General features: G+C 38.7%; 3 protein-coding genes and 1 pseudogene across 4 annotated transcripts; all 4 read left to right on the top strand.

The window, feature by feature from the left end:
- Window positions 1,224–4,395, top strand: LOC18768778 (disease resistance protein RPM1). Its single transcript, XM_020569749.1, has one exon. It carries the CDS (start codon window positions 1,530–1,532, stop codon window positions 4,128–4,130), a length of 2,601 nt encoding a protein of 866 aa, XP_020425338.1. The 5' UTR covers window positions 1,224–1,529; the 3' UTR covers window positions 4,131–4,395.
- On the top strand, window positions 4,130–10,634 carry LOC18768709 (annotated as a pseudogene).
- Window positions 12,182–15,712, top strand: LOC18768034 (disease resistance protein RPM1). Its single transcript, XM_020553548.1, has 2 exons — window positions 12,182–13,194; window positions 13,882–15,712. Exons 1-2 carry the CDS (start codon window positions 12,182–12,184, stop codon window positions 15,710–15,712), a joined length of 2,844 nt encoding a protein of 947 aa, XP_020409137.1.
- Window positions 16,423–19,413, top strand: LOC18766866 (DNA-directed RNA polymerases II, IV and V subunit 3). 2 transcript variants are annotated; one of them, XM_020569750.1, is made up of 4 exons: window positions 16,423–17,218; window positions 17,398–17,635; window positions 18,706–18,986; window positions 19,141–19,413. In XM_020569750.1, the coding sequence occupies exons 1-3, from the start codon at window positions 16,773–16,775 to the stop codon at window positions 18,976–18,978; spliced, it is 957 nt and encodes a 318-aa protein (XP_020425339.1). In that variant the 5' UTR covers window positions 16,423–16,772; the 3' UTR covers window positions 18,979–18,986; window positions 19,141–19,413. The 2 variants fall into 2 exon arrangements, with proteins under 2 accessions (XP_020425339.1, XP_007201816.1); XM_007201754.2 differs by having other exon boundaries at window positions 16,424–17,218; window positions 18,706–19,405.

Genomic DNA, 20,276 nt, shown 5'->3' with positions numbered 1-20,276 from the left:
TTTTATGAGAATGTTGGTCTGAGTCAAAGTCCGCTGCTCAGCATATGTTTTGACCCATAAGATCAACGTTCTTACTATGAATAGAATTTGTTCCTATTAGGAAATAGAATTTGTTCCTATTTGGAATAGAATTTTATTTTATTGTAATTATCTAATTTGAGTAGAATTAGGAAATTTTGTAGATATTTCCTATTATGTTTTGACCTATAAGAATATTGGTATGAGTCAAAGTCAACGTTCTTATTAGGAATAGAATTTGTTCCTGTTAGAAATAGAATTTGTTCCTATTAGGAATTTTGGGTAGAATTAGGAAATTTTGTATATATTTCCTATTTGTACATACTCTGTATGGAGTATATATATTACTCCTTGAGAGAATAATAAACATATCAATTAAACCCTAATTATTTTGAGTAAGAAAAGTAAAGCAATTGCAGAAGTTGTTGGGTGGTTTGGTTGAAAACGCAATTACTTGTAGCAGTGGGCAGAGGAAAGGCCTTAAATTCCACCACTCATCCTCTCCTGGCTTCATCTCTCTCTTCTCGTAAGTGCTGTTAATTTTCTCTGTTCTTATTTCTTTTATTATTTTGTTGATTTTTCTTAGTATTCTCAAATATCCATTTTGTTCTATCTTTAATTTTCTCATCAGTTTTTTATATTTCAAATTTCTTTGGCGAATTATGTAATTTAGTGATTAGGCTTTGCCTCTACCTAAACTGATAACATCATCCCCACACCATCAGATAATTTAGTGATAAATTGACCGCAGTGCTATTGAAGACCATTTTTTTTATATGCAAGTCAAGACCTGGGTGTATATATAGATATACAGAGAGCTTCCATTGAGGGATCCCTCAAATAAGCTTATTTGAGGGATACCCCTTGTAGGCCCCACTCCGGATTGTATTTCACTAATCCAAACCGTCTATTTTATAGATACTCATTCAAAGATCATCTCTACAAAAAATCACTTGAATCAGGTATCACCACTCAATTGAGTTATTGAAATTTTAGTATTTTCTTGAAGCACCGTGTTCATTGATTTTGTAAGACACAATTGGATGTCGAAACGGTTTCCGATTTGTCTAATTTTTTGTAAGGATAATCTATGAATGAAGACCTAAAAAATAAATGGTTTGGATCATTGGGAAAAAAATGGTAGGGTACCCTAAAGAGCGTCCCTCAAATAATTTTATTTGAGGGATCCCTCAATAGAAGGGGACTGTATATAACTATTTATTTTATTTTTCTTGAATTAGTTCAACGACTTATCCTCTAATACATTATTTTTTTGTCTTTATTTTTGTTTTCTCAGACCAAACTAGCTAAGTGATGGCAGAGACTGCAGTGAACATTGTCATTGACAAGTTGGTTCTACTATTAAGGGAAGAAGGGAATTTGTTGAGAGGCATCCATGGCGACATTACAAGCATAAAAGATCTCCTAAAGAGCATGAAGTCTTTCCTAAAGGATGCAGATGCAAAAGCAGAAAGGGCGGTGTGAAAATTTGGGTGAAGGAAACAGTGGAGATGGCCACTCACATAGAAGATGTCATTGATGAATACCTACATCATGTAGCAGACCGTCGTAATAAACGTGGATTTACTGGTTTCCTTCATAAAACCAGTAACTTTTTGGGAGGGCTATTTGCACGCCACGATATAGCCTCGGAGATTCAACTTATCAAAAAACGTGTCCTCCAAATCCAGCAAACAAGTGAAGTATATCGCTTCAATTCAACAGAGCAAACTTCATTCAGCTTTTCAAGAAGAGATGATATGTTATTTGACCCGCGAATGGCTTCCATTTACACAGAGGAAGCCGAACTCGTTGGTATTCAAACTTTGAGAGATAAACTGATAGGTTGGTCCATAGGAGGAGAGGTAGCATCTAGACGCTCAGTCAGTTCATTGGTTGGCATTGGAGGTCTCGGAAAGACCACTCTTGCAAGCAAAGTCTACGACAACCCAAGGTTCACGGAATGGTTTGATTGGCGCGCTTGGATCACAGTGTCACAATCATACAAGAACGAAGACATACTCAGAAACATGATTGCAGAATTCCACAGGGTGAGGAAGGAGTCTGTACCAGAGGGAATTGAAACAATGGATTTGAAATTGTTGATTGACACTCTGCGAGAATATCTCAAGGAAAAGAGATACGCAGTTGTTTTTGATGATGTGTGGAGCACAAACTTGTGGCAGTGTGTAAAGCTTGCATTACCCGATAACAACAATGGCAGTAGGATAATTATCACAACTCGCAAGAATGAGGTTGCTGCTGCTTGCAGAGAAGCTTTTTCTGATCAAGTGTACGACCTTGAACCATTGTCTCCAGACAAGGCGTGGGAACTCTTCTGCAACAAGACATTCAGAGTTTCCGGGGGATATTGTCCGCCAGAGTTGAAGAAATTTGCTACTACAATAGTTAGCAGATGTGGAGGATTGCCTCTTGCAATTGTGGCTATAAGTGGACTTCTACAAACCAAAGGCGGGGATGTGTCTCAATGGAGAAAATTGCTTGATAGTCTTACCTCAGAGCTGGAGTCTAATCCTCATTTGACAAATATTACAAAAATTCTTTCTTTTAGCTATTATGATTTACCATACCAACTCAGACCTTGCTTCTTATACTTTGGGACATATCCAGAAAATTGCACCGTCAGATGCTCTAGATTAATTCGGCAATGGATCGCTGCAGGGTTTATAAAGGAGCAGAGAGGGAAAACATTGGAAGATGTTGCGGAAGAATACTTGACCGAGCTTATCCAAAGAAGCCTAGTTCAAGTGTCATTAGTTGATGATTTTAGTGGGAAACTCAGAGAATGTCAAGTCCATGATGTCATGCGGGAGGCCGTGATCCTATTAAAGACTAAAGATATAAGCATTTCTGAATTTTTGGAAGAAGATTCAAGTTTCAACGAAAATTCCAGGCACCTGTGTGTTTATAGCATTGCATACAATATTTTTGGTAGCATCGAAAACTCTCGTGCCCATTCCTTGTGTTTTTTCAAAGGCATAGGTGAGCCACAAAATCCTCTTACTGCTTGTAGCAACTTGTACAAAAGATTCAAGTTGTTGAGAGTACTGGACTTTGAAGATAGTCTACTTGACAATCTCCCTGAGGAAGTTGGATACATATACCACTTGAGGTATTTGAGCTTGAGGAATACAAGAGTGAAGATTCTTCCGAAATCCATGGGGAAGCTTGTGAACCTTGAGACTCTAGATTTGAAGCATTCCCTAGTGCATCAAATACCTCTTGAAATCAATAAGCTTCCTAAGCTTAGAAGTCTTTTAGCATACACTGAGGAAAAGAACAAAGAGTTCAGTTTCACTAGTCGACGAGCCGTGGGGATTCAGGATGGGATCGAGTGTTGGGGAAACCTGCAAAAGCTATATGCTGTGGAGGCATCAAATAGCCTTGTTAAAGGAGTAGGGAATTCGACGCAGTTAAGAACGTTGGGAATTCATAAACTGACCAGAAAACAAGGGAAAGATCTATGCGCGTCCATTGGAAAGATGCCTCAGTTGCAATCATTGGAAGTAAAAGCAATAAATAGTGATGAAATTGTTGATATACAGCATATCTCCAATCCACCTCAACGTCTTCAAGGTTTCTATTTGATGGGGCGTCTAGAAAAGCTACCTGATTGGATTGCAGGACTTTGTCTTTTAACTCGATTAAGTTTATGTTGGTCGGGACTAGCAGGTGATCAGGATCCCTTAAAAGTCCTACAAGTTCTACCCAATTTAATGCAGCTTGTGATCCATGAGGCGTTTAGTTGTGAGGAGCTGCACTTTGAAAGAGGATTTCTGAAACTGAAGGACCTCAGGCTCAGACACTTGAAAGGCCTGAAGTTGATGACAATACACAATGGAGCATTGCCCCTTCTTGAAACTTTGTATGTTGGACCTAGTCCGCAACTGCAACAGGTGCCCTCTGGCATTCGCCACCTCGAAAATCTTAAATCTCTATTATTGGTTGATATGCCTTCGCGTTTAATGGATGGGATTCATGTCCAAGAAACACAGCATCGCGTAGGTCCCAAAGTGTTTTTTATTCAGAGCATTATAGGTACTAATACATTCAGAACCGTCAAAGTAATAGATTCAGCGATTTTCGTGTAATGGGGGAGAACTTTGCAAGGAAGGAAGCAGCAGGTACAGTAGCACTCATTCATAAGTGGATGGATGGATATATGGCTTTCAACAAACCTTATTATTTTTCATTTTTCTTTTCCAAGTTGTAAGAAGATTAGTTTATTTTCTCCTTTTCTTATTATGTAATAAAAGATGGTAATGGATGTTAATCTATTAATCTATTATATTCTGGATGTTGATCTCTCTCTCTCTCTCTCTTTTATTTATTGGGTTTTTTACGATTTTGGCATTGTTCCTGGAATAGATTGTACTGTGTCCTTTTCCCCTAACTTTTGTTTGACGTCGTAATGTGAATTTTTATTTGGGTATGTTGAATTGTTTTGCTGTTGAAATTGGGTAGCATTACTTTTGGTGGTTTTAAAGGGATTATCATTGTGAAGTTGCGAAAAGGGCAAGAGCTGAGGCTAAGGGCCATCCCCAGAAAAGGGATTGGCAAAGATCATGCCAAGTGGTCACCTGCAACCACTGTCACTTTTATGTAGGAACCAGATAGTTGAATCAATGTGTTGATGGATACATTTACTCTTGATGGGAAGAAGGCTTGGGTTGAAAGTAGTTCTACCAAAGTATTTGACATGAATCACATACATTAGTGGTTCAATTATATAAGCATCATTCGTTTGCATCTCAGTTGGTCTTACTATACTAAGCATGAAGACACATTTAATGCAATATTACTAAGTAATCAAGTATTTTTGGTGCTTCTTGAGGGAAATAGGAGATAGAAGTTAAATATATTGATTTTCCTGATTTGTGTTTAATAATTTACTTTACTGTGTATTATCCTAATGCTGCTTAACTTCTGGAAAGGGGGAAGTTGCCCAATGATGAGCCAATCACCCAAAGGTTTTTTTTTTTTTTTTTTTTTTTTTGTCTAAAGTTTGATTGTAGACAATAGTTATAGATTGTGCCTCTGATAGCTCTGTTTGTGGCAAGATGTGGTTTCTAAGAGGAAACACACAGGTGATGATGGTAGGGGTAATTGGTGGTTACAGGACTTATCTCGGACCTAGTTTTCAGGTTCTGGTTCATGTTGCTAGATTTTGTGGGTTACAAGGTTCAGTGAGTGCCCAGAGGATACCAAAGTACAGATTTGGTCGTCCCATGATATTTGAATTGCTGCATGTTGATTTGTGTGGAATATCTTGAGGCAATTTATCAAATATGTTTTTATGGGCTCCATTAAAGGGAGTTCATAAAAATCCTATTTAAATGAAAGCTATTCATTCAATTTTTATATGACAGCCAAAAAGTCTTTGAGTTGTCCATCTTTCAGATAAATGATGCTGTGTATGTTTGAATTATAGTCACCAATGGTAGAGGGATTCTCTTGCAAGTGCTCTTTAACTGGCCAATGCTCCAATACGATTATTTGGTGTGCATTTTATACATGTATACATCTTTCTAAATAGTGGATTCAGATCCTAGATTTGTTAGCTAATGCATTTGAATCTTGTATTATAGCTGTTACAGCTTGCTTAAACTTATTTTCTCAGTTTGTTGAGTTCTTCCACTTCCATCTATGTGAGCAGAGTTTCAAAACTCCTAGGCATCCAATGAATATTTGTGTAAGCCCCTTTTTCTGAGTACTCGAAAAAGAAACTTATTTTTTCTCTGTGGAGGAAGCTGCCGTCCATGAATGCACCAAAACAAAAATTATTATTTTTCATTATATTTATGTATGTAGAACATAAGTGATTCACAAAACGTCTTGAAACGCAGCTTTTAATTTAATTTAAATTGATCTTTCCTAGATTTAAAAACTTGAAGGGCAGGTGATCTATATCGCGGGCACAGCAAATAAAACACATAGGCCCAAAAGCCAAAACCCTCCATAGCAAATATAAATATATAAAAATAAAAAGCCCAAAACCCTCTCCACAGCCATTCCGTCTTCTTCACCCAAACCCCTTCTCTCTCTCTCAGACGGTTAAGCTCTGAGACGGTGCTAGGCAAATCGTACCAGAGGCTACCGCGGGTCAAAATCCGTGAAATGCGTGACGACTACATGAAGTTCGAGCTCCGCGACACCGACGCAAGCGTCGCCAACGCGCTCTGGCGAGTGATGATGGCCGAGGTCCCCACCGTCGCCATCGACTCGTCGAGTTCGAGATCAACTCGTCCGTGCTTAACGACGAGTTCATAGCCCACAGACTCGGCCTCATCCCATTGACATCCGACCGAGCCATGAGCATGCGCTTCTCACGTGACTGCGACGCCTGCGACGGTGACGGCCAGTGCGAGTTCTGCTCCGTCGAGTTTCATCTTCGCGCCAAGTGCTATTCCGACCAAACCCTAGACGTCACTAGCAAGGACCTTCTCAGCTCTGACCACACCGTCGTCCCCGTCGAAGTATGTACTTTCCCTTATATATATATATATATATCTTATTTATAGGGTTTTTTAGGATTTTGGTATTGTTCTTGGAATAGATTGTAATGTGTCCTTTTCCCTTAATTTTTGTTTGACGTCGTAATGTGAATTGTTATTTAGGCATGGTTGAATGGTTTTGCTGTTGAAATTGGGTTACTTTACTTTTGGTGTGGTTTTAGAGGGATTATCATTGTGAAGTTGCGAAGGGGGCAAGAGCTGAGTCATCTGCAGCCACTGTCACTTTCATGTACGAACCCGATATTCAAATCAATGAGGAGTTGATGGATATGTTGACTCTTGATGAGAAGAAGGCTTGGGTTGAAAGTAGTCCTGCCAAAGTCTTTGACTTTGATCCTAAAACCGAGAAGGTTGGTTGTTTCTTACGTTTGTGCTTCTTTTTAACGGATGTGATAATCTGATTTTGTAAAGGTCATTGCTTTAGATGCTTGCTGTGCTGGTTATCTGAATCCTTATCTTAGTGGTTCAATTATACATCATTTGATTGCCTTCTCAGTTGGTCTTACTAAGCATGAGGACGCATTTAATGGAATATCACTAAGTAATAAAGTATCTTGGTGCTTCTTAAGGGAAATAGGAGATGGAAGTTAAATGTACTGCTTCTCCTCAGGAGTGACACTGAATGTGTTTAATTGGTACTTCATCTTATAATACATTTGTTTATAGCAGTTCTTTTTATCTTGGGAGGGGTCTAGAGTTCACCTTTCCCCAATTTGTATTTATAATTGACTTTTACTCTAGTTATCAACCTTTTTATTAGATAGGTAGAAATCTTGTATTGTGTATTATCCTAACGCTGCTTAACTTCTGGAAATGGGGAAGTTCCCCAATGAAGAGCCAATCGCCAAAGGTTTTTGTCTTAAGTAGATTGTAGACAGTAGTTATACAATAGCATGAATCATAGGTGGGTAGATGTTTACCACTTCTGGTAAGATTATGCGTCTGAAAGTTCAGTTTGTAGCAAGATGTGGTTTCTAGGAGGGAACACACAGGTCATGATGGTAGGGGTAATCGAGGCACTGTAGAATGCAAGTGATGATTATACTGGATGTTACAGGGCTTGATTTTGGACCTAGTTTTCAGGTTCTGGTTCATGTCGCTAGATTTTGCAGTCCTTTATTGTATCTTTGGTCATTCCATGATATTTCAATTGCTGCATGTTGATTTATGTGGAATATCTTGAGGCAGTTGATCTGAATACCAAATATATTTTTATTGGCTCCATTAAAGGGAGTTCATAAAAATCCTATTTAAATGAAAGCTATTCATTCAAATTTCATATGACAGCCAAAAAGTCTGTGAGTTGTCCATCTTTCAGATAAATGATGTTGTGTATGTTTGAATTATAGTCACCAATAGTAGAGGGATTCTATTGCAAGTGCTCTTTAACTGGCCAATGCTCCGATACGATTATTTGGTGTGCATTTTATACACGTATATATCTGTCTAGATAGTGGATTCAGATCCCAGATTTGTTAGCTAATGCATTTGAATCTTGTATTATAGCTGTTACAACTTGCTTAGGCTTAAATTATTCATTTGAATCTATGTGCATAGTCGCACATGGGACCAAAACAAGCCAAATTATTTTAAAGATGTTTTTTAATGACAAATTATTAAAACTCAAAATAAAGAATAAGAAGAAAAAAAGTTGTCATTAAATCAAAGAGTTTTGGTTGAACATGAAGTGATTATGGGAACATTTAGAATTAGTTCAACGACTTATTCTCTAATACGACTAATACATTATTTTTGTGTTCTCAGGGCACACTAATTGAGTGGTGTCCGAGACTGCAGCGAACATTTCATTGGTTGGTTCCACTATTAAGGGAAGAAGGGAATTTGTTGAGAGGCATCCATGACGAAATTACAAGTATAAAAGATCTCCTAGAGAGCATGATATCTTTCCTAAAGGATGCAGATGCAAAAGTAGAAAGGGCAACCATGAGCAGTGGTGTCAAAACTTGGGTGAAGCAAACAAGGGAGATGGGCACTCACATAGAAGATGTCATTGATGAATACCTACGTCACGTAGCACGCCATCGTAACAAACATGGATTTAGTGGTTTCATTCTTATAACCAATCACTTTGTGAGAGGGCTAATTGCGCGGCATGAGATAGCCTCGGAGATTCAACTTATCAAAAAACGTGTCCTCCAAATCCAACAAACAAGTGAAGCCTATCGCCTCAATTCAACAGAGCAAACTTCATTTAGCTCTTCAAGGCGAGATGATATGTTATTTGACCCGCGAATGGCTTCCTTTTACACAAATGAACTTGTTGGTATTCAGACTCTGAGAGATAAACTGATAGGTTGGTCGATAGGAGGAGAGGTTGAATCTAGACACTCCGTTAGTTCATTGGTTGGTATTGGAGGTCTAGGAAAGACGACTCTTGCGAAGAAAGTCTTCGACAACCCAAAGTTAACAGAATGGTTTGATTGGCGCCCTTGGATCACAGTGTCACAATCATACAAGAACGAAGGCATACTCAGAAACCTTGTGGAATTTTGCAATCATGTTTCTGAGTATGTCTTCGTTCTTGTATGATTGTGACACTGTGATCCAAACGCGCAAATCAAACCATTCTGTGAACTTCAGGTTGTCGAAGACTTTCTTTGCAAGAGTGGTCTTTCCCAGACCTCTCATACCAACCAATGAACTGACTAAGCGTCTAGATTCTACCTCTCCTCCTATCGACCAACTTATCAGTTTATCTCTCAAAGTTTGAATACCGACAAGTTCAGCTTCCTCTGTGTAAAGGGAAGCCATTTGCGGGTCAAATAACATATCATCTTGCCTTGAAGAGCTAAATGAAGTTTGCTCTGTTGAATTGAAGCGATAGGCTTCACTTGTTTCCTGGATTTGGAGGACACGTTTTTTGATAAGTTGAATCTTCGGGGCTATCTTGTGGCATGCAAATAGCCCTCTCACAAAGTGATTGATTTTAAGAATGAAACCAGTAAATCCACGTTTGTTACGACGGCGTGCTACGTGATGTAGGTATTCATCAATGACATCTTCTATGTGAGTGCCCATCTCCCTTGTTTGCTTCACCCAAGTTTTGACACCGTTGCTCATGTTTGCCCTTTCTGCTTTTGCATCATTTAGGAAAGATGTCATGCTCTGTAGGAGATCTTTTATATTTGTAATGTCGTCATGGATGCCTCTCAACAAATTCCCTTCTTCCCTCAACAGTTAACATAAAAGCTCCCACTCTTTTATCACTTTGTCGACGGGCGACCAACAAACAACCTATTTCACACGTTAACTCCTCTTTTTCTTTCCTTATTGTAATTACTTCCTAAATAGGCTTGTAATGAAAAGATACTGAATTATTCATAAGCTTAAATTCTATTTGAGTATTTCTGTCTCTTATCCGACCCCAACCTCCACATCAACGATCACTTCATCGGCAGGCGCAACCACAACATGAAGAGGTGCTTCACTTGGGTCCAGTCCATTGCCATCCTCTTCCTCGGTGCCCAAAAGACCGCCACGGGGGAACTCCACTGACTGCCTTGCCCTCTCCTTTGATGGCGAGCCCATCACCCTTCCCGAATCCCAAGGCTCCAGGTGTCAATCCACAAGTGTTCCAACTGTCTCCCTTACCAGGGGGGATGACACCAACAATGTGATGGAAGAAGACTCAAGGATTCACAACTATGGCATTACCAAAGATGACACATTTGCTCATCTTGATCTTGGGTTTAAGTTCTTCTCATTGAGCAACCAAGTGAGTGGTGTGTTAGATCAAACTTACAGACCCGACTATGTGAGCCGGGTCAACATTGGAGCCAACATGTCGGTGATGGGAGGGGATAGAGAGTTGTGCAAGTGGAATGGATGGTCAAGGTGTTGTGTGCAAAAGATAGACAATCATTTTGTCTTGTCTCAAGGGGAATTGGAGTTCATGGAAACAAATAACAAGCACTCATGCATGCCAGACTCCAATTTAATGTGTCAATTTGAATTTATTTCTGAATAATTAATAATTAAACTGTATTCTTCCCACTATTGGACAATTGTATAAACCTGTTGCATCAATAATCTAGTGAAGGTCCGAGGGTTTAATTTGAATTTTAATCTTGATGGATGGCTGTGATTCAACCTCATGAAGTTAATTACATCGATGATTTATTACCCATTAATAATTGAATCCATGCTAGAGTTTAGGTTACTTACATTTTAAGTGTATATGGCTTTCCAACATCAACATTCTTTCTTCTTTTTTTTTCTTTTCCAACTTGTAAGAGTAGTTTATTTTCTCCTTTTTATGTAATCGAAGGTGCCAATGGTTGATTCGCAACGGGCTTGTAGATCAACTGATTAAGAGTATTTATCCTTGCACTCGAGGTCTTTGATTCGATCCACTACAAGAAAAACGTTTATTAGTGGCCAGCAATTTGGTCACAAAAAGTATCAATTTTGGTCATTGAATACAACTAGTGTCTAAATATTGGTGGTCACTAGATAGTCACTAGAAGTTCGTCACAAAATCTATTTAGTGTCCAACTACAAGTATTGGTCACTGAAACCCAAAGAATTACTGATTTCCTCTGTTTGGTCAATAATGAAAAAGCTATTAGTGACTGCAACTTTGATCACTAAAGGGCTTACAATTTGGTCACTAAAACACATATTTTGGCCACTAAAAGTGGGTAACGTGATTAAATTACTAACCTACTTAGTTGGTCACTAATGTATTTGAAAAATCCATAACTAATTGGTTTATCTTCCCTGTTCTTTGTTGTGTAACAATATATGAAATAACATCTAATTCTTTTTCATACATAGTGCGGTGAAAACAATTTTGATAATAAAAAAAATAGTATAAAATAATTCATTGCATTAAAAAAATATCAACATTCTTCCACCAAATTCACAAGCTATCCAAGTTTGAACAAATTCAAATCGAAGCCTAGACATACATCTCTCTCAAAAACAAACCTAGATGACTGTATAACTCAACCTAGATATGTCAATTGATCCAAAAACATAAAAATATGATTCACCACAGTTTGATTGACTGCAAGCTTCTGCTCTTCTGGTGGAACCTTCAACAGCAAACATATTATCCATCTAGTTTCAACTTCAACTCTTTTACCAACTGTTTACCAAACTATTTGAGTGATTAAAAGCTGATGCTCTTTTCTTTCTTTTTTTGGGTAAAATAAAAGCCGATGCTCTTTCTTCTCTTCTCTGTGACCACATTTCTCTCTCTCTCTCTCCTACCCAAATAATTGAAGTCAGGTTGCTTTTGAAAAAAAACAGCCTCATCCGAGCCACTATTGATCGTCTTTGAGTAATCAAAAGCTGATTCTTTTGAACACTCTCCAGTCTCCACGGAGCTCTTTTCGAAATTAGGCTTTAGGTCCAAGTAAACTGGTAACGGCGTTACCATCAGATAATTTAGTGACCAGTTGCCCTCACTGCTGTTGAAGACATTTTTTTGAGTCTGCAAAGTCTCGACTTGGGCCATAACTCATAGAGAATACAACAGGAATGTATATAACCATTTATTTTCTGTCATGAACAACATATCACAACACTTAGAATTAGTTCAACGATTATCTACACAAACGTTTTTGTCTTAATTTTGTTCATCAGAGCGGATTAGCTGAGCAATGGCAGAGACTGCAGTGAACAGTGTCATTGACAAGTTGGTTGCATTGTTAAGGGATGAAGGGAATTTGTTGATCGGCATCCACGACGAGGTTACAAGTATAAAAGATATTCTGGAGAGCATGATGTCTTTCTTGAAGGATGCAGACGCACAGGCAGAAAGGGCAAACTTGAGTAGCAGTGTGAAAACTTGGGTGATGCAAACAAGGCAGATGGCCAGTCACATAGAAGATGTCATTGATGATTACCTGCATCTGGTAGCATATCGTGGTAACAAACGTGGACTCGGTGGTTTTCTTCGTAAGAGCACTCACCTTGTGATGGGGCTTTTTGCGCGCCATGAGATAGCCTCAGAGATTCAACGTATCAAAAAACGGGTGCTGGAAATTCGGGCCACAAGTGCAGCATATGGCTTCAATTCAACACAACAAATTTCATTTAGCTCTTCAATGAGAGATGATATGATATTTGACCCGCGAATGGCTTCCCTATACACAGAGGAAGCTGAACTTGTTGGCATTCAAACCTTGAGAGATGAATTGATAGCTTGGTTGATAGATGGAGAGGTAGCATCCAGACGCTCAGTCATTTCAGTGGTTGGCATGGGTGGTCTGGGAAAGACCACTCTTGCAAAGAAAGTCTATGACAACCCAAGATTCGTAGAGTGGTTTCCTTGGCGTGCTTGGATCCCAGTGTCACAATCAAACAAGAACGATGACACACTTAGAGGCATACTCACAGAACTGCACAGGACAGTGAATAAGACTCTTCCAGAGGGAATTAAAACAATGGATTGGAGACTGTTGATTGACACTTTGCGAGGATTTCTTAAGGAAAAGAGATACGCAATTGTCTTTGATGATGTGTGGAGTATAAACTTTTGGGAGTGTCTAAAGCTTGCATTACCCGATAACAACAATGGCAGCAGGATAATCATTACAACACGGATAAGTGAGGTTGCTGCTTCTTGCAGAGAAGCTTGTTCTGATCAAGTTGTAGACAAAGAAATTTTGGTGCAATAAATTCCATTGACAAGAAAATAATTAGGGTTCGATGGATTAAATCGTGGGCCCCGTAATTCGCCCATGTGGCATATGACTCATCAAAATCGGATTAGTTGTCAAAAATGACACATGGCGACATCCGACGGAGTGCATCGAACGGTTCAAGATGAAGACAAAATTAAAGGAAAGAATCTTCTGTGATTGACTTTGATTTAAATCAAATATTAATCAGGTCAATCAATTGAAGATAATCTGGTTAAATCGCCAGATTATGGGAATTGATTTAAATCAAATCAGAATCCCACAAATCAAGGTTTTAAATAGGAAAAGTTATTTAGGTCAAGCAGCCGACAAAAGCCTATAAATAGGAGGCTTCAAGACGAAAGAAAGGGTCAGGGAGAAAAACCTAGCACTCAGAAGAAACAGAAAACTCTCTGCATTCTTCGCCCTACTTTGGAAGAGCCACCAAGCACAACAAATACGTGCCGGTTCCTTCACCATAGAAAAATCCCAAACACCAAACAAGCTTCGTGCTACCCGTTTGATCAAGATCAAGTCTCTACGACCCTTGTATCAAACACAAATTTTCTTTAAACACTTTGGAGATCGAATCAGAGGATTCAATACAGAGATTGTAACCCTAAATTTCATTAATACAAAATTATTTTGTACACGTGTTCTTGTCTCGTTTGTCGCAGGAAATTCGTGTTTACACAAGTATACCACCTTGAACCATTATCTCAAGCTCTGGCGTGGCAACTCTTCTGCAAGAAGACATTCCAAGATTCTGAGGGACGTTGTCCACCCGAATTGAAGCAATTTGCTATTACAATAGTTAACAAATGTGGAGGATTACCTCTTGCAATTGTAGCTATAAGTGGACTTCTATCAACCAGATGCGGCGATGTGTATCAGTGGAGAAAATTGCATGATAGTCTTGGCTCAGAGCTGGAATTTAATCCTCATTTGACAAATGTTACAAAAATTCTTTCTTTTAGCTATCATGATTTACCTCCCCAACTCAAGCCTTGCTTCTTATACTTCGGGACATATCCAAATAATTGCACCATCAGATGTGCTACACTGATTCGGAAATGGATTGCTGAGGGGTTTATAAAGGAGCAAAGAGACAAAACATTGGAAGAGGTTGCAGAAGAATACTTGACAGAGCTTATCCAAAGAAGCCTAGTACAAGTGTCATATGTTGATGATAGAGGGATGCGTAGAGAATGTCAAGTCCATGATGTAATGCGCGAGGCTGTGATCCTTTTAAAGATTGGAAATCTAAGCTTTTCTCAATTTTTGCAAGAAGATTCAACATTCAATTCAAATATGAGGCACCTATCTGTTGGTCGCAATGCATATAATGTTTTTGGTGGCATTAAAAACTCTCGTGCCCATTCCTTGTGTTTTTTCCATGGCATAGGTGGGCCAGAAAATCCTTTCACCTGTTGTAGAAACTTGTACAAAAGATTCAAGTTCTTGAGATTATTAGACTTCGAAGATAGTCCGCTTGACAATCTTCCTGATGAAGTTGGATACTTATACCACTTGAGGTATTTGAGTTTGAGGAAGACAAGTGTGAAGATTCTTCCGAAATCCATTGGGAAGCTCGTGAACTTGGAGACTCTAGATTTGAAGCTATCTCTAGTGCATGAGATACGAAATGAAATCACTAAGCTTCCAAAGCTTAGAAATTTTTTAGCATACACTAAAATAAACAAAAGAAAGTTTACATGGACTGGACTTGCAAAAGCTGTGGTGATTCAAGAGGGGATCAAGGGTTGGGGAAACCTGCAAAAGCTACATCTTGTGGAGGCAACAGATAACGTAGATAAAGAAATTGGGAACTTGAGGCAATTAAGAAGGTTGGGCTTGGATAAACTTACGACGAAACAAGGGAAAGATCTATGTGCCTCCATGGGAAAGTTGTCCCACTTGAAATCATTGGAAGTAAGAACAATAAATGGTGATGAAATTATTGATTTACAGTGTCTCTCCCCTCCTCCCCAACGTCTTCAAACTCTAATTTTGGGGGGGCGACTAGAAAAGCTGCCTGATTGGATTGCTGGACTTGGCTTTTTAACTCAATTACGTTTATGTGGGTCGGGACTAGTAGGGGATCACGGTACCTTAAAAGTCCTACAAGGTCTACCCATGTTATTGGACCTTAGGATTGCTGAGGCGTTTAGTTGTGAGGAACTGCATTTTGATGGAGGATTTTCGAAACTGGAGTCGCTCATGCTGTGCACGAACCCCTTCAAATTCATGAGAATTCACAAGGGAGCATTGCCCCTTCTCAAATCTTTGTGGATTCAATCTAGTCCGCAACTGCGACAGGTGCCTTCCGGCATCTGCAACCTCAAAAATCTAAAACGTCTAGAGTTTGTGGATATGCCTACGCATTTCATAGATGGGATTCAAGTTCAAGAAACAGAGCACCGTGTCGGTCCCAGAATATTTGTTGTGCAAATGGAAGGTGATATACTCATAACCTCCGAAGTAATAGAATCAGCACTTTTTCCATAGTAATTATTCCTACATCAGCATGTTATCTTACCTTATTTTCTCATTTCTATGTAATCAAAGGTGGCAATGGCTCATTGGCTCACGTTGGTCTTTGGACATTTATTTTAAACTAAATGTATACATTCACTTCTTAATCTAAATGTATTCATCCACCATGGGGGACTGCAATATTGTGATAAAAATGCATGGATACACCAACATTTTCAAAGTGGATATAGTAGATGAAACTGTTGCCTGATTCGTCAACTAGTTATTTATACATTTTAATCTAGTGAAACTGCCAGGTAAAATTTTCTAGATGTACCTCGGGGAAATTTAAATAGTTATCTGTTTAAACTGGGGCAGCAATCTTCGTTTATAATGTCCTTTATTTCATTTACCTAATTCTATATGGGTTAAGAATTTATAGCTTTAAACAAGTTATTTTGTATGCCCGTTGGCTGCGGTTATGGCTAACTAAAGTATTTTGAGATATTTAGTGATATTTCAATTCTTAGCACTAATATTATAGATAAATTATATCCCATTGAATTTTTATAAACAAACCCAAAAATTGTTAGCTGATCTTATTGAATTTAATATTAATTATTAAATTACTTTGATGCCTTATTGAGTATTTTGGATATTTTTATGAGATTTTTGGGTTGGGCTTATTTTAAAAAATTGATGGCAGTTTTATAATTTATAAGAAGTTAAAAACCTCTTTGTTATGTTGTAAATAGGCTTTAGATGTGTTTCTAAAATTCATTTCATATAAAGTATTTTTATAATTTAAACCTCCTGTGTTGGGTATAATGTATAATAGTGAATCTCTCTATCGCAGCAGAGCAAATAAAACACCCAAGGCCCAGAAGCCAAAACCCTCTATAGCAAAAATAAATTTAAAAAAAACAAAAAAAAAACAGAAAATAAAAAGCCCAAAACCCTCTCTACAGCCACTCTGTCTTCTTCACCCAAACCCCTTCTCTCTCTCTCTCTCTCTCTCTCTCTCTCTCTCTCTCTCTCTCGGACAGTTAAGCTTGGAGACGTTACTGTGAGAAACTCGGAGAGACATAGAGAAATGGAAGGCAAATCGTACCAGAGGCTACCGCGGGTCAAAATCCGTGAAATGCGTGACGACTACATGAAGTTCGAGCTCCGCGACACCGACGCCAGCGTCGCTAACGCGCTCCGGCGAGTGATGATCGCCGAGGTACCCACCGTCGCCATCGACCTCGTCGAGATCGAGATCAACTCGTCCGTGCTTAACGACGAGTTCATAGCCCACAGGCTCGGACTCATCCCATTGACCTCCGACCGAGCCATGAGCATGCGCTTCTCACGTGACTGCGACGCCTGCGACGGCGACGGCCAGTGCGAGTTCTGCTCCGTCGAGTTTCATCTTCGCGCCAAGTGCCATTCCGACCAAACCCTAGACGTCACCAGCAAGGACCTTCTCAGCTCTGACCACACCGTCGTCCCCGTCGATTTCTCCGATTCCGCCGGCATGGAATCCTCTGAACAAAAGTATGTACTCTCTCTTAGTTTTAGGGTCTTTTAGGATTTTGGTATTGTTCTTGGAATAGATTGTAATGTGTCTTTTTCCCCTAATTTTTGTTTGACGTCGTAATGTGAATTGTTATTTGGGTATGGTTGAATGGTTTTGCTGTTGAAATTGGGTTACTTTACTTTTGGTGTGGTTTTAGAGGGATTATCATTGTGAAGTTGCGAAGGGGGCAAGAGCTGAGGCTAAGGGCCATTGCCAGAAAGGGGATTGGCAAAGATCATGCCAAGTGGTCACCTGCAGCCACTGTCACTTTCATGTACGAACCTGATATTCGAATCAATGAGGAGTTGATGGATATGTTGACTCTTGATGAGAAGAAGGCTTGGGTTGAAAGTAGTCCTACCAAAGTCTTTGACTTTGATCCTAAAACCGAGAAGGTTGGTTGTTTCTTACGTTTGTACTTCTTTTTAATGGATGTGATAATCTGATTTTGTAAAGGTCATTGCTTTAGATGCTTGCTGTGTTGGTCTTACTAAGCATGAGGACACATTTAATGGAATATTACTAAGTAATCAAGTATCTTTGTGCTTCTTAAGGGAAATAGGAGATGGAAATTAAATGTACTGTTTCTTCTCAGGAGTGACACTGAATGTGTTTAATTGGTACTTCATCTTATAGTACATTTGTTTATAGCAGGTATTTTTAATCTCGGGAGGGACCTTTCCCCGATTTGTATTTATAATTGACTTTTACTCTAGTTATCAACCTTTTTATTAGATAGGTAGAAATCTTGTATTGTGTATTATCCTAACGCTGCTTAACTTCTGGAAATGGGGAAGTTCCCCAATGAAGTGCCAATCGCCAAAAGGTTTTTGTCTTAAGTAGATTGTAGACAGTAGTTATACAATAGCATGAATCATAGGTGGGTAGATGTTTACCACTTCTGGTAAGATTATGCGTCTGAAAGTTCAGTTTGTAGCAAGATGTGGTTTCTAGGAGGGAACTCACAGGTCATGATGGTAGGGGTAATCGAGGCACTGTAGAATGCAAGTGATGATTATACTTGCGGTTACAGGGCTTGATTTTGGACCTAGTTTTCAGGTTCTGGTTCATGTCTCTAGATTTTGCAGTCCTTTATTGTATCTTTGGTCATTCCATGATATTTGAATTGTTGCTTATTGATTTATGGGGAATATCTCATCTGAATACCAAATATGTTTTTATTGGCTCCATTAAAGGGAGTTCATAAAAATCCTATTTAAATGAAAGCTATTCATTCAAATTTCATATGACAGCCAAAAAGTCTCTGAGTTGCCCATCTTTCAGATAAATGATGTTGTGTATGTTTGAATTATAGTCACCAATAGTAGGAGGGATTCTCTTGCAAGTGCTCTTTCCCTGATGTGATTGTATCACCATTGTTTCAATTCTGTGTCATAATTCCTGATGGCCTATCATAATCTTCTTTCTTTTTTTGTTTCCTTTTTTGAACTTTTCCTTTTGAAAGGTCATGGTGGTTGATCCTGAAGCATACACCTATGATGATGAAGTGATCAAGAAAGCAGAAGCTATGGGGAAGCCTGGGCTTGTGGATATCATTGCAAAAGAAGATAGTTTTATTTTCACAGTGGAATCTACTGGTGCTGTCAAAGCTTCTCAGTTGTTACTCAATGCCATTGAAATCCTGAAACAGAAACTGGATGCAGTGCGCCTTTCTGAGGATACTGTAGAAGCTGATGATCAGTTTGGTGAATTAGGTGCTCATATGCGAGGAGGATGATCCAATTGGTAAGCAGAGCTCCTAAATGGATCTTTCATAGATTTCGATGGGACAATTGACTTCCATTTACTTGGTGGGACATGTTTATGTGCCTTTACAAATTTCACTCTACTGTGGATGCTAATCTATTATCTGCTATGCATGTCTTTGGATATATGCCAGACCGTTCGCATCTGTTTGTTGTCAGAGTCGTCGTCCCATGTCGTCGCAAATGTTTAAGCGAAACACAGACAATGCTCAACTCTAGTGTAGCTTTCATTTTATATTTACCCTTTGTTGTAGTTATCAAGTTACACACCAAGGATTCGCTTTTGCAGAATCTCCGCATATATTGTGTGTGAAAACTTGAAGCTTGAATTCAAAATTTAAAGAAAATTGGGTGCTGGGATGAAAGATCATACCGGAAATGATTTGACGTTTGGAATTTGTTTGAAATATCTCACCTCCAGAACAAAATTTTGGAAATGATTTACTGAAAGCATTTTGCATTTTATGTCTTCAATCCAATGTTCGCCTTTGCAGGGCATAATTGGTTGGCATTAGACATCAAAACAGCGTTTCATTACTTAGCCGTTGTTAGAGAATAAAATTCGTTGAAAAGCAAAGTAAAAGTACAAATGGACAAAATAAAGAGAAAAAAGGCCCAACAAATAAAAGGTCGATTGGAAGTGAGCCATTTCAATTCAAACAAATACAGAGGCCCAAAAAGCCAAGCAGTCCAACCCATAACACCCGAAGCCAGCCCTAAAATATCTTTATTTTGTGAGAAAATGCTTCATATTTGTTCTTACCCTACAAGTTGGAAGGGAAGAATTAGAATTGAACTCTTGTCCTATGAAGATATAATTATTTTGTAACTCCAACTATAAATCAAACTTTTGAGGCCTAGTATGGAGATGCACTATTGAAGCTGCAAAACTCCACATTAAAGAAGCTCAAGGTTGCAACGGGATCATAGGTTAAAAGCAACTACCTAGATGCACCTGAGATCCAGTATTCGATACTCATTGCTCTAATGTTATTTGTATAAAGAAAAAAAATACAAAGCTCAAAGGACTTGTCTAACCTCAAGCTGTAGGTGCAGAGCAGTAGAGTTAATAGTAATTCATTGCGATTTCTGCCATTACCTTATTTATGATTCACGGTTTAATTCAGGATATCACGTGTGTGAAGCTTCTTCTTCTTCTTCATTTTTTTTTTCTTTTCTCTTTTTTTCTGTTTTGGGGGGAAAGTGGATGTGGAAGGAAAGAGTTGATGGCACACCAACTTTTAATTGTGTACTATAAATCTATGACAAT

This window comes from Prunus persica, chromosome G8, assembly GCF_000346465.2.
Source record: "Prunus persica cultivar Lovell chromosome G8, Prunus_persica_NCBIv2, whole genome shotgun sequence".
In the NCBI taxonomy this organism is placed as follows: domain Eukaryota; kingdom Viridiplantae; phylum Streptophyta; class Magnoliopsida; order Rosales; family Rosaceae; genus Prunus; species Prunus persica.
This window is presented reverse-complemented; position numbering and strand designations above follow the sequence as displayed.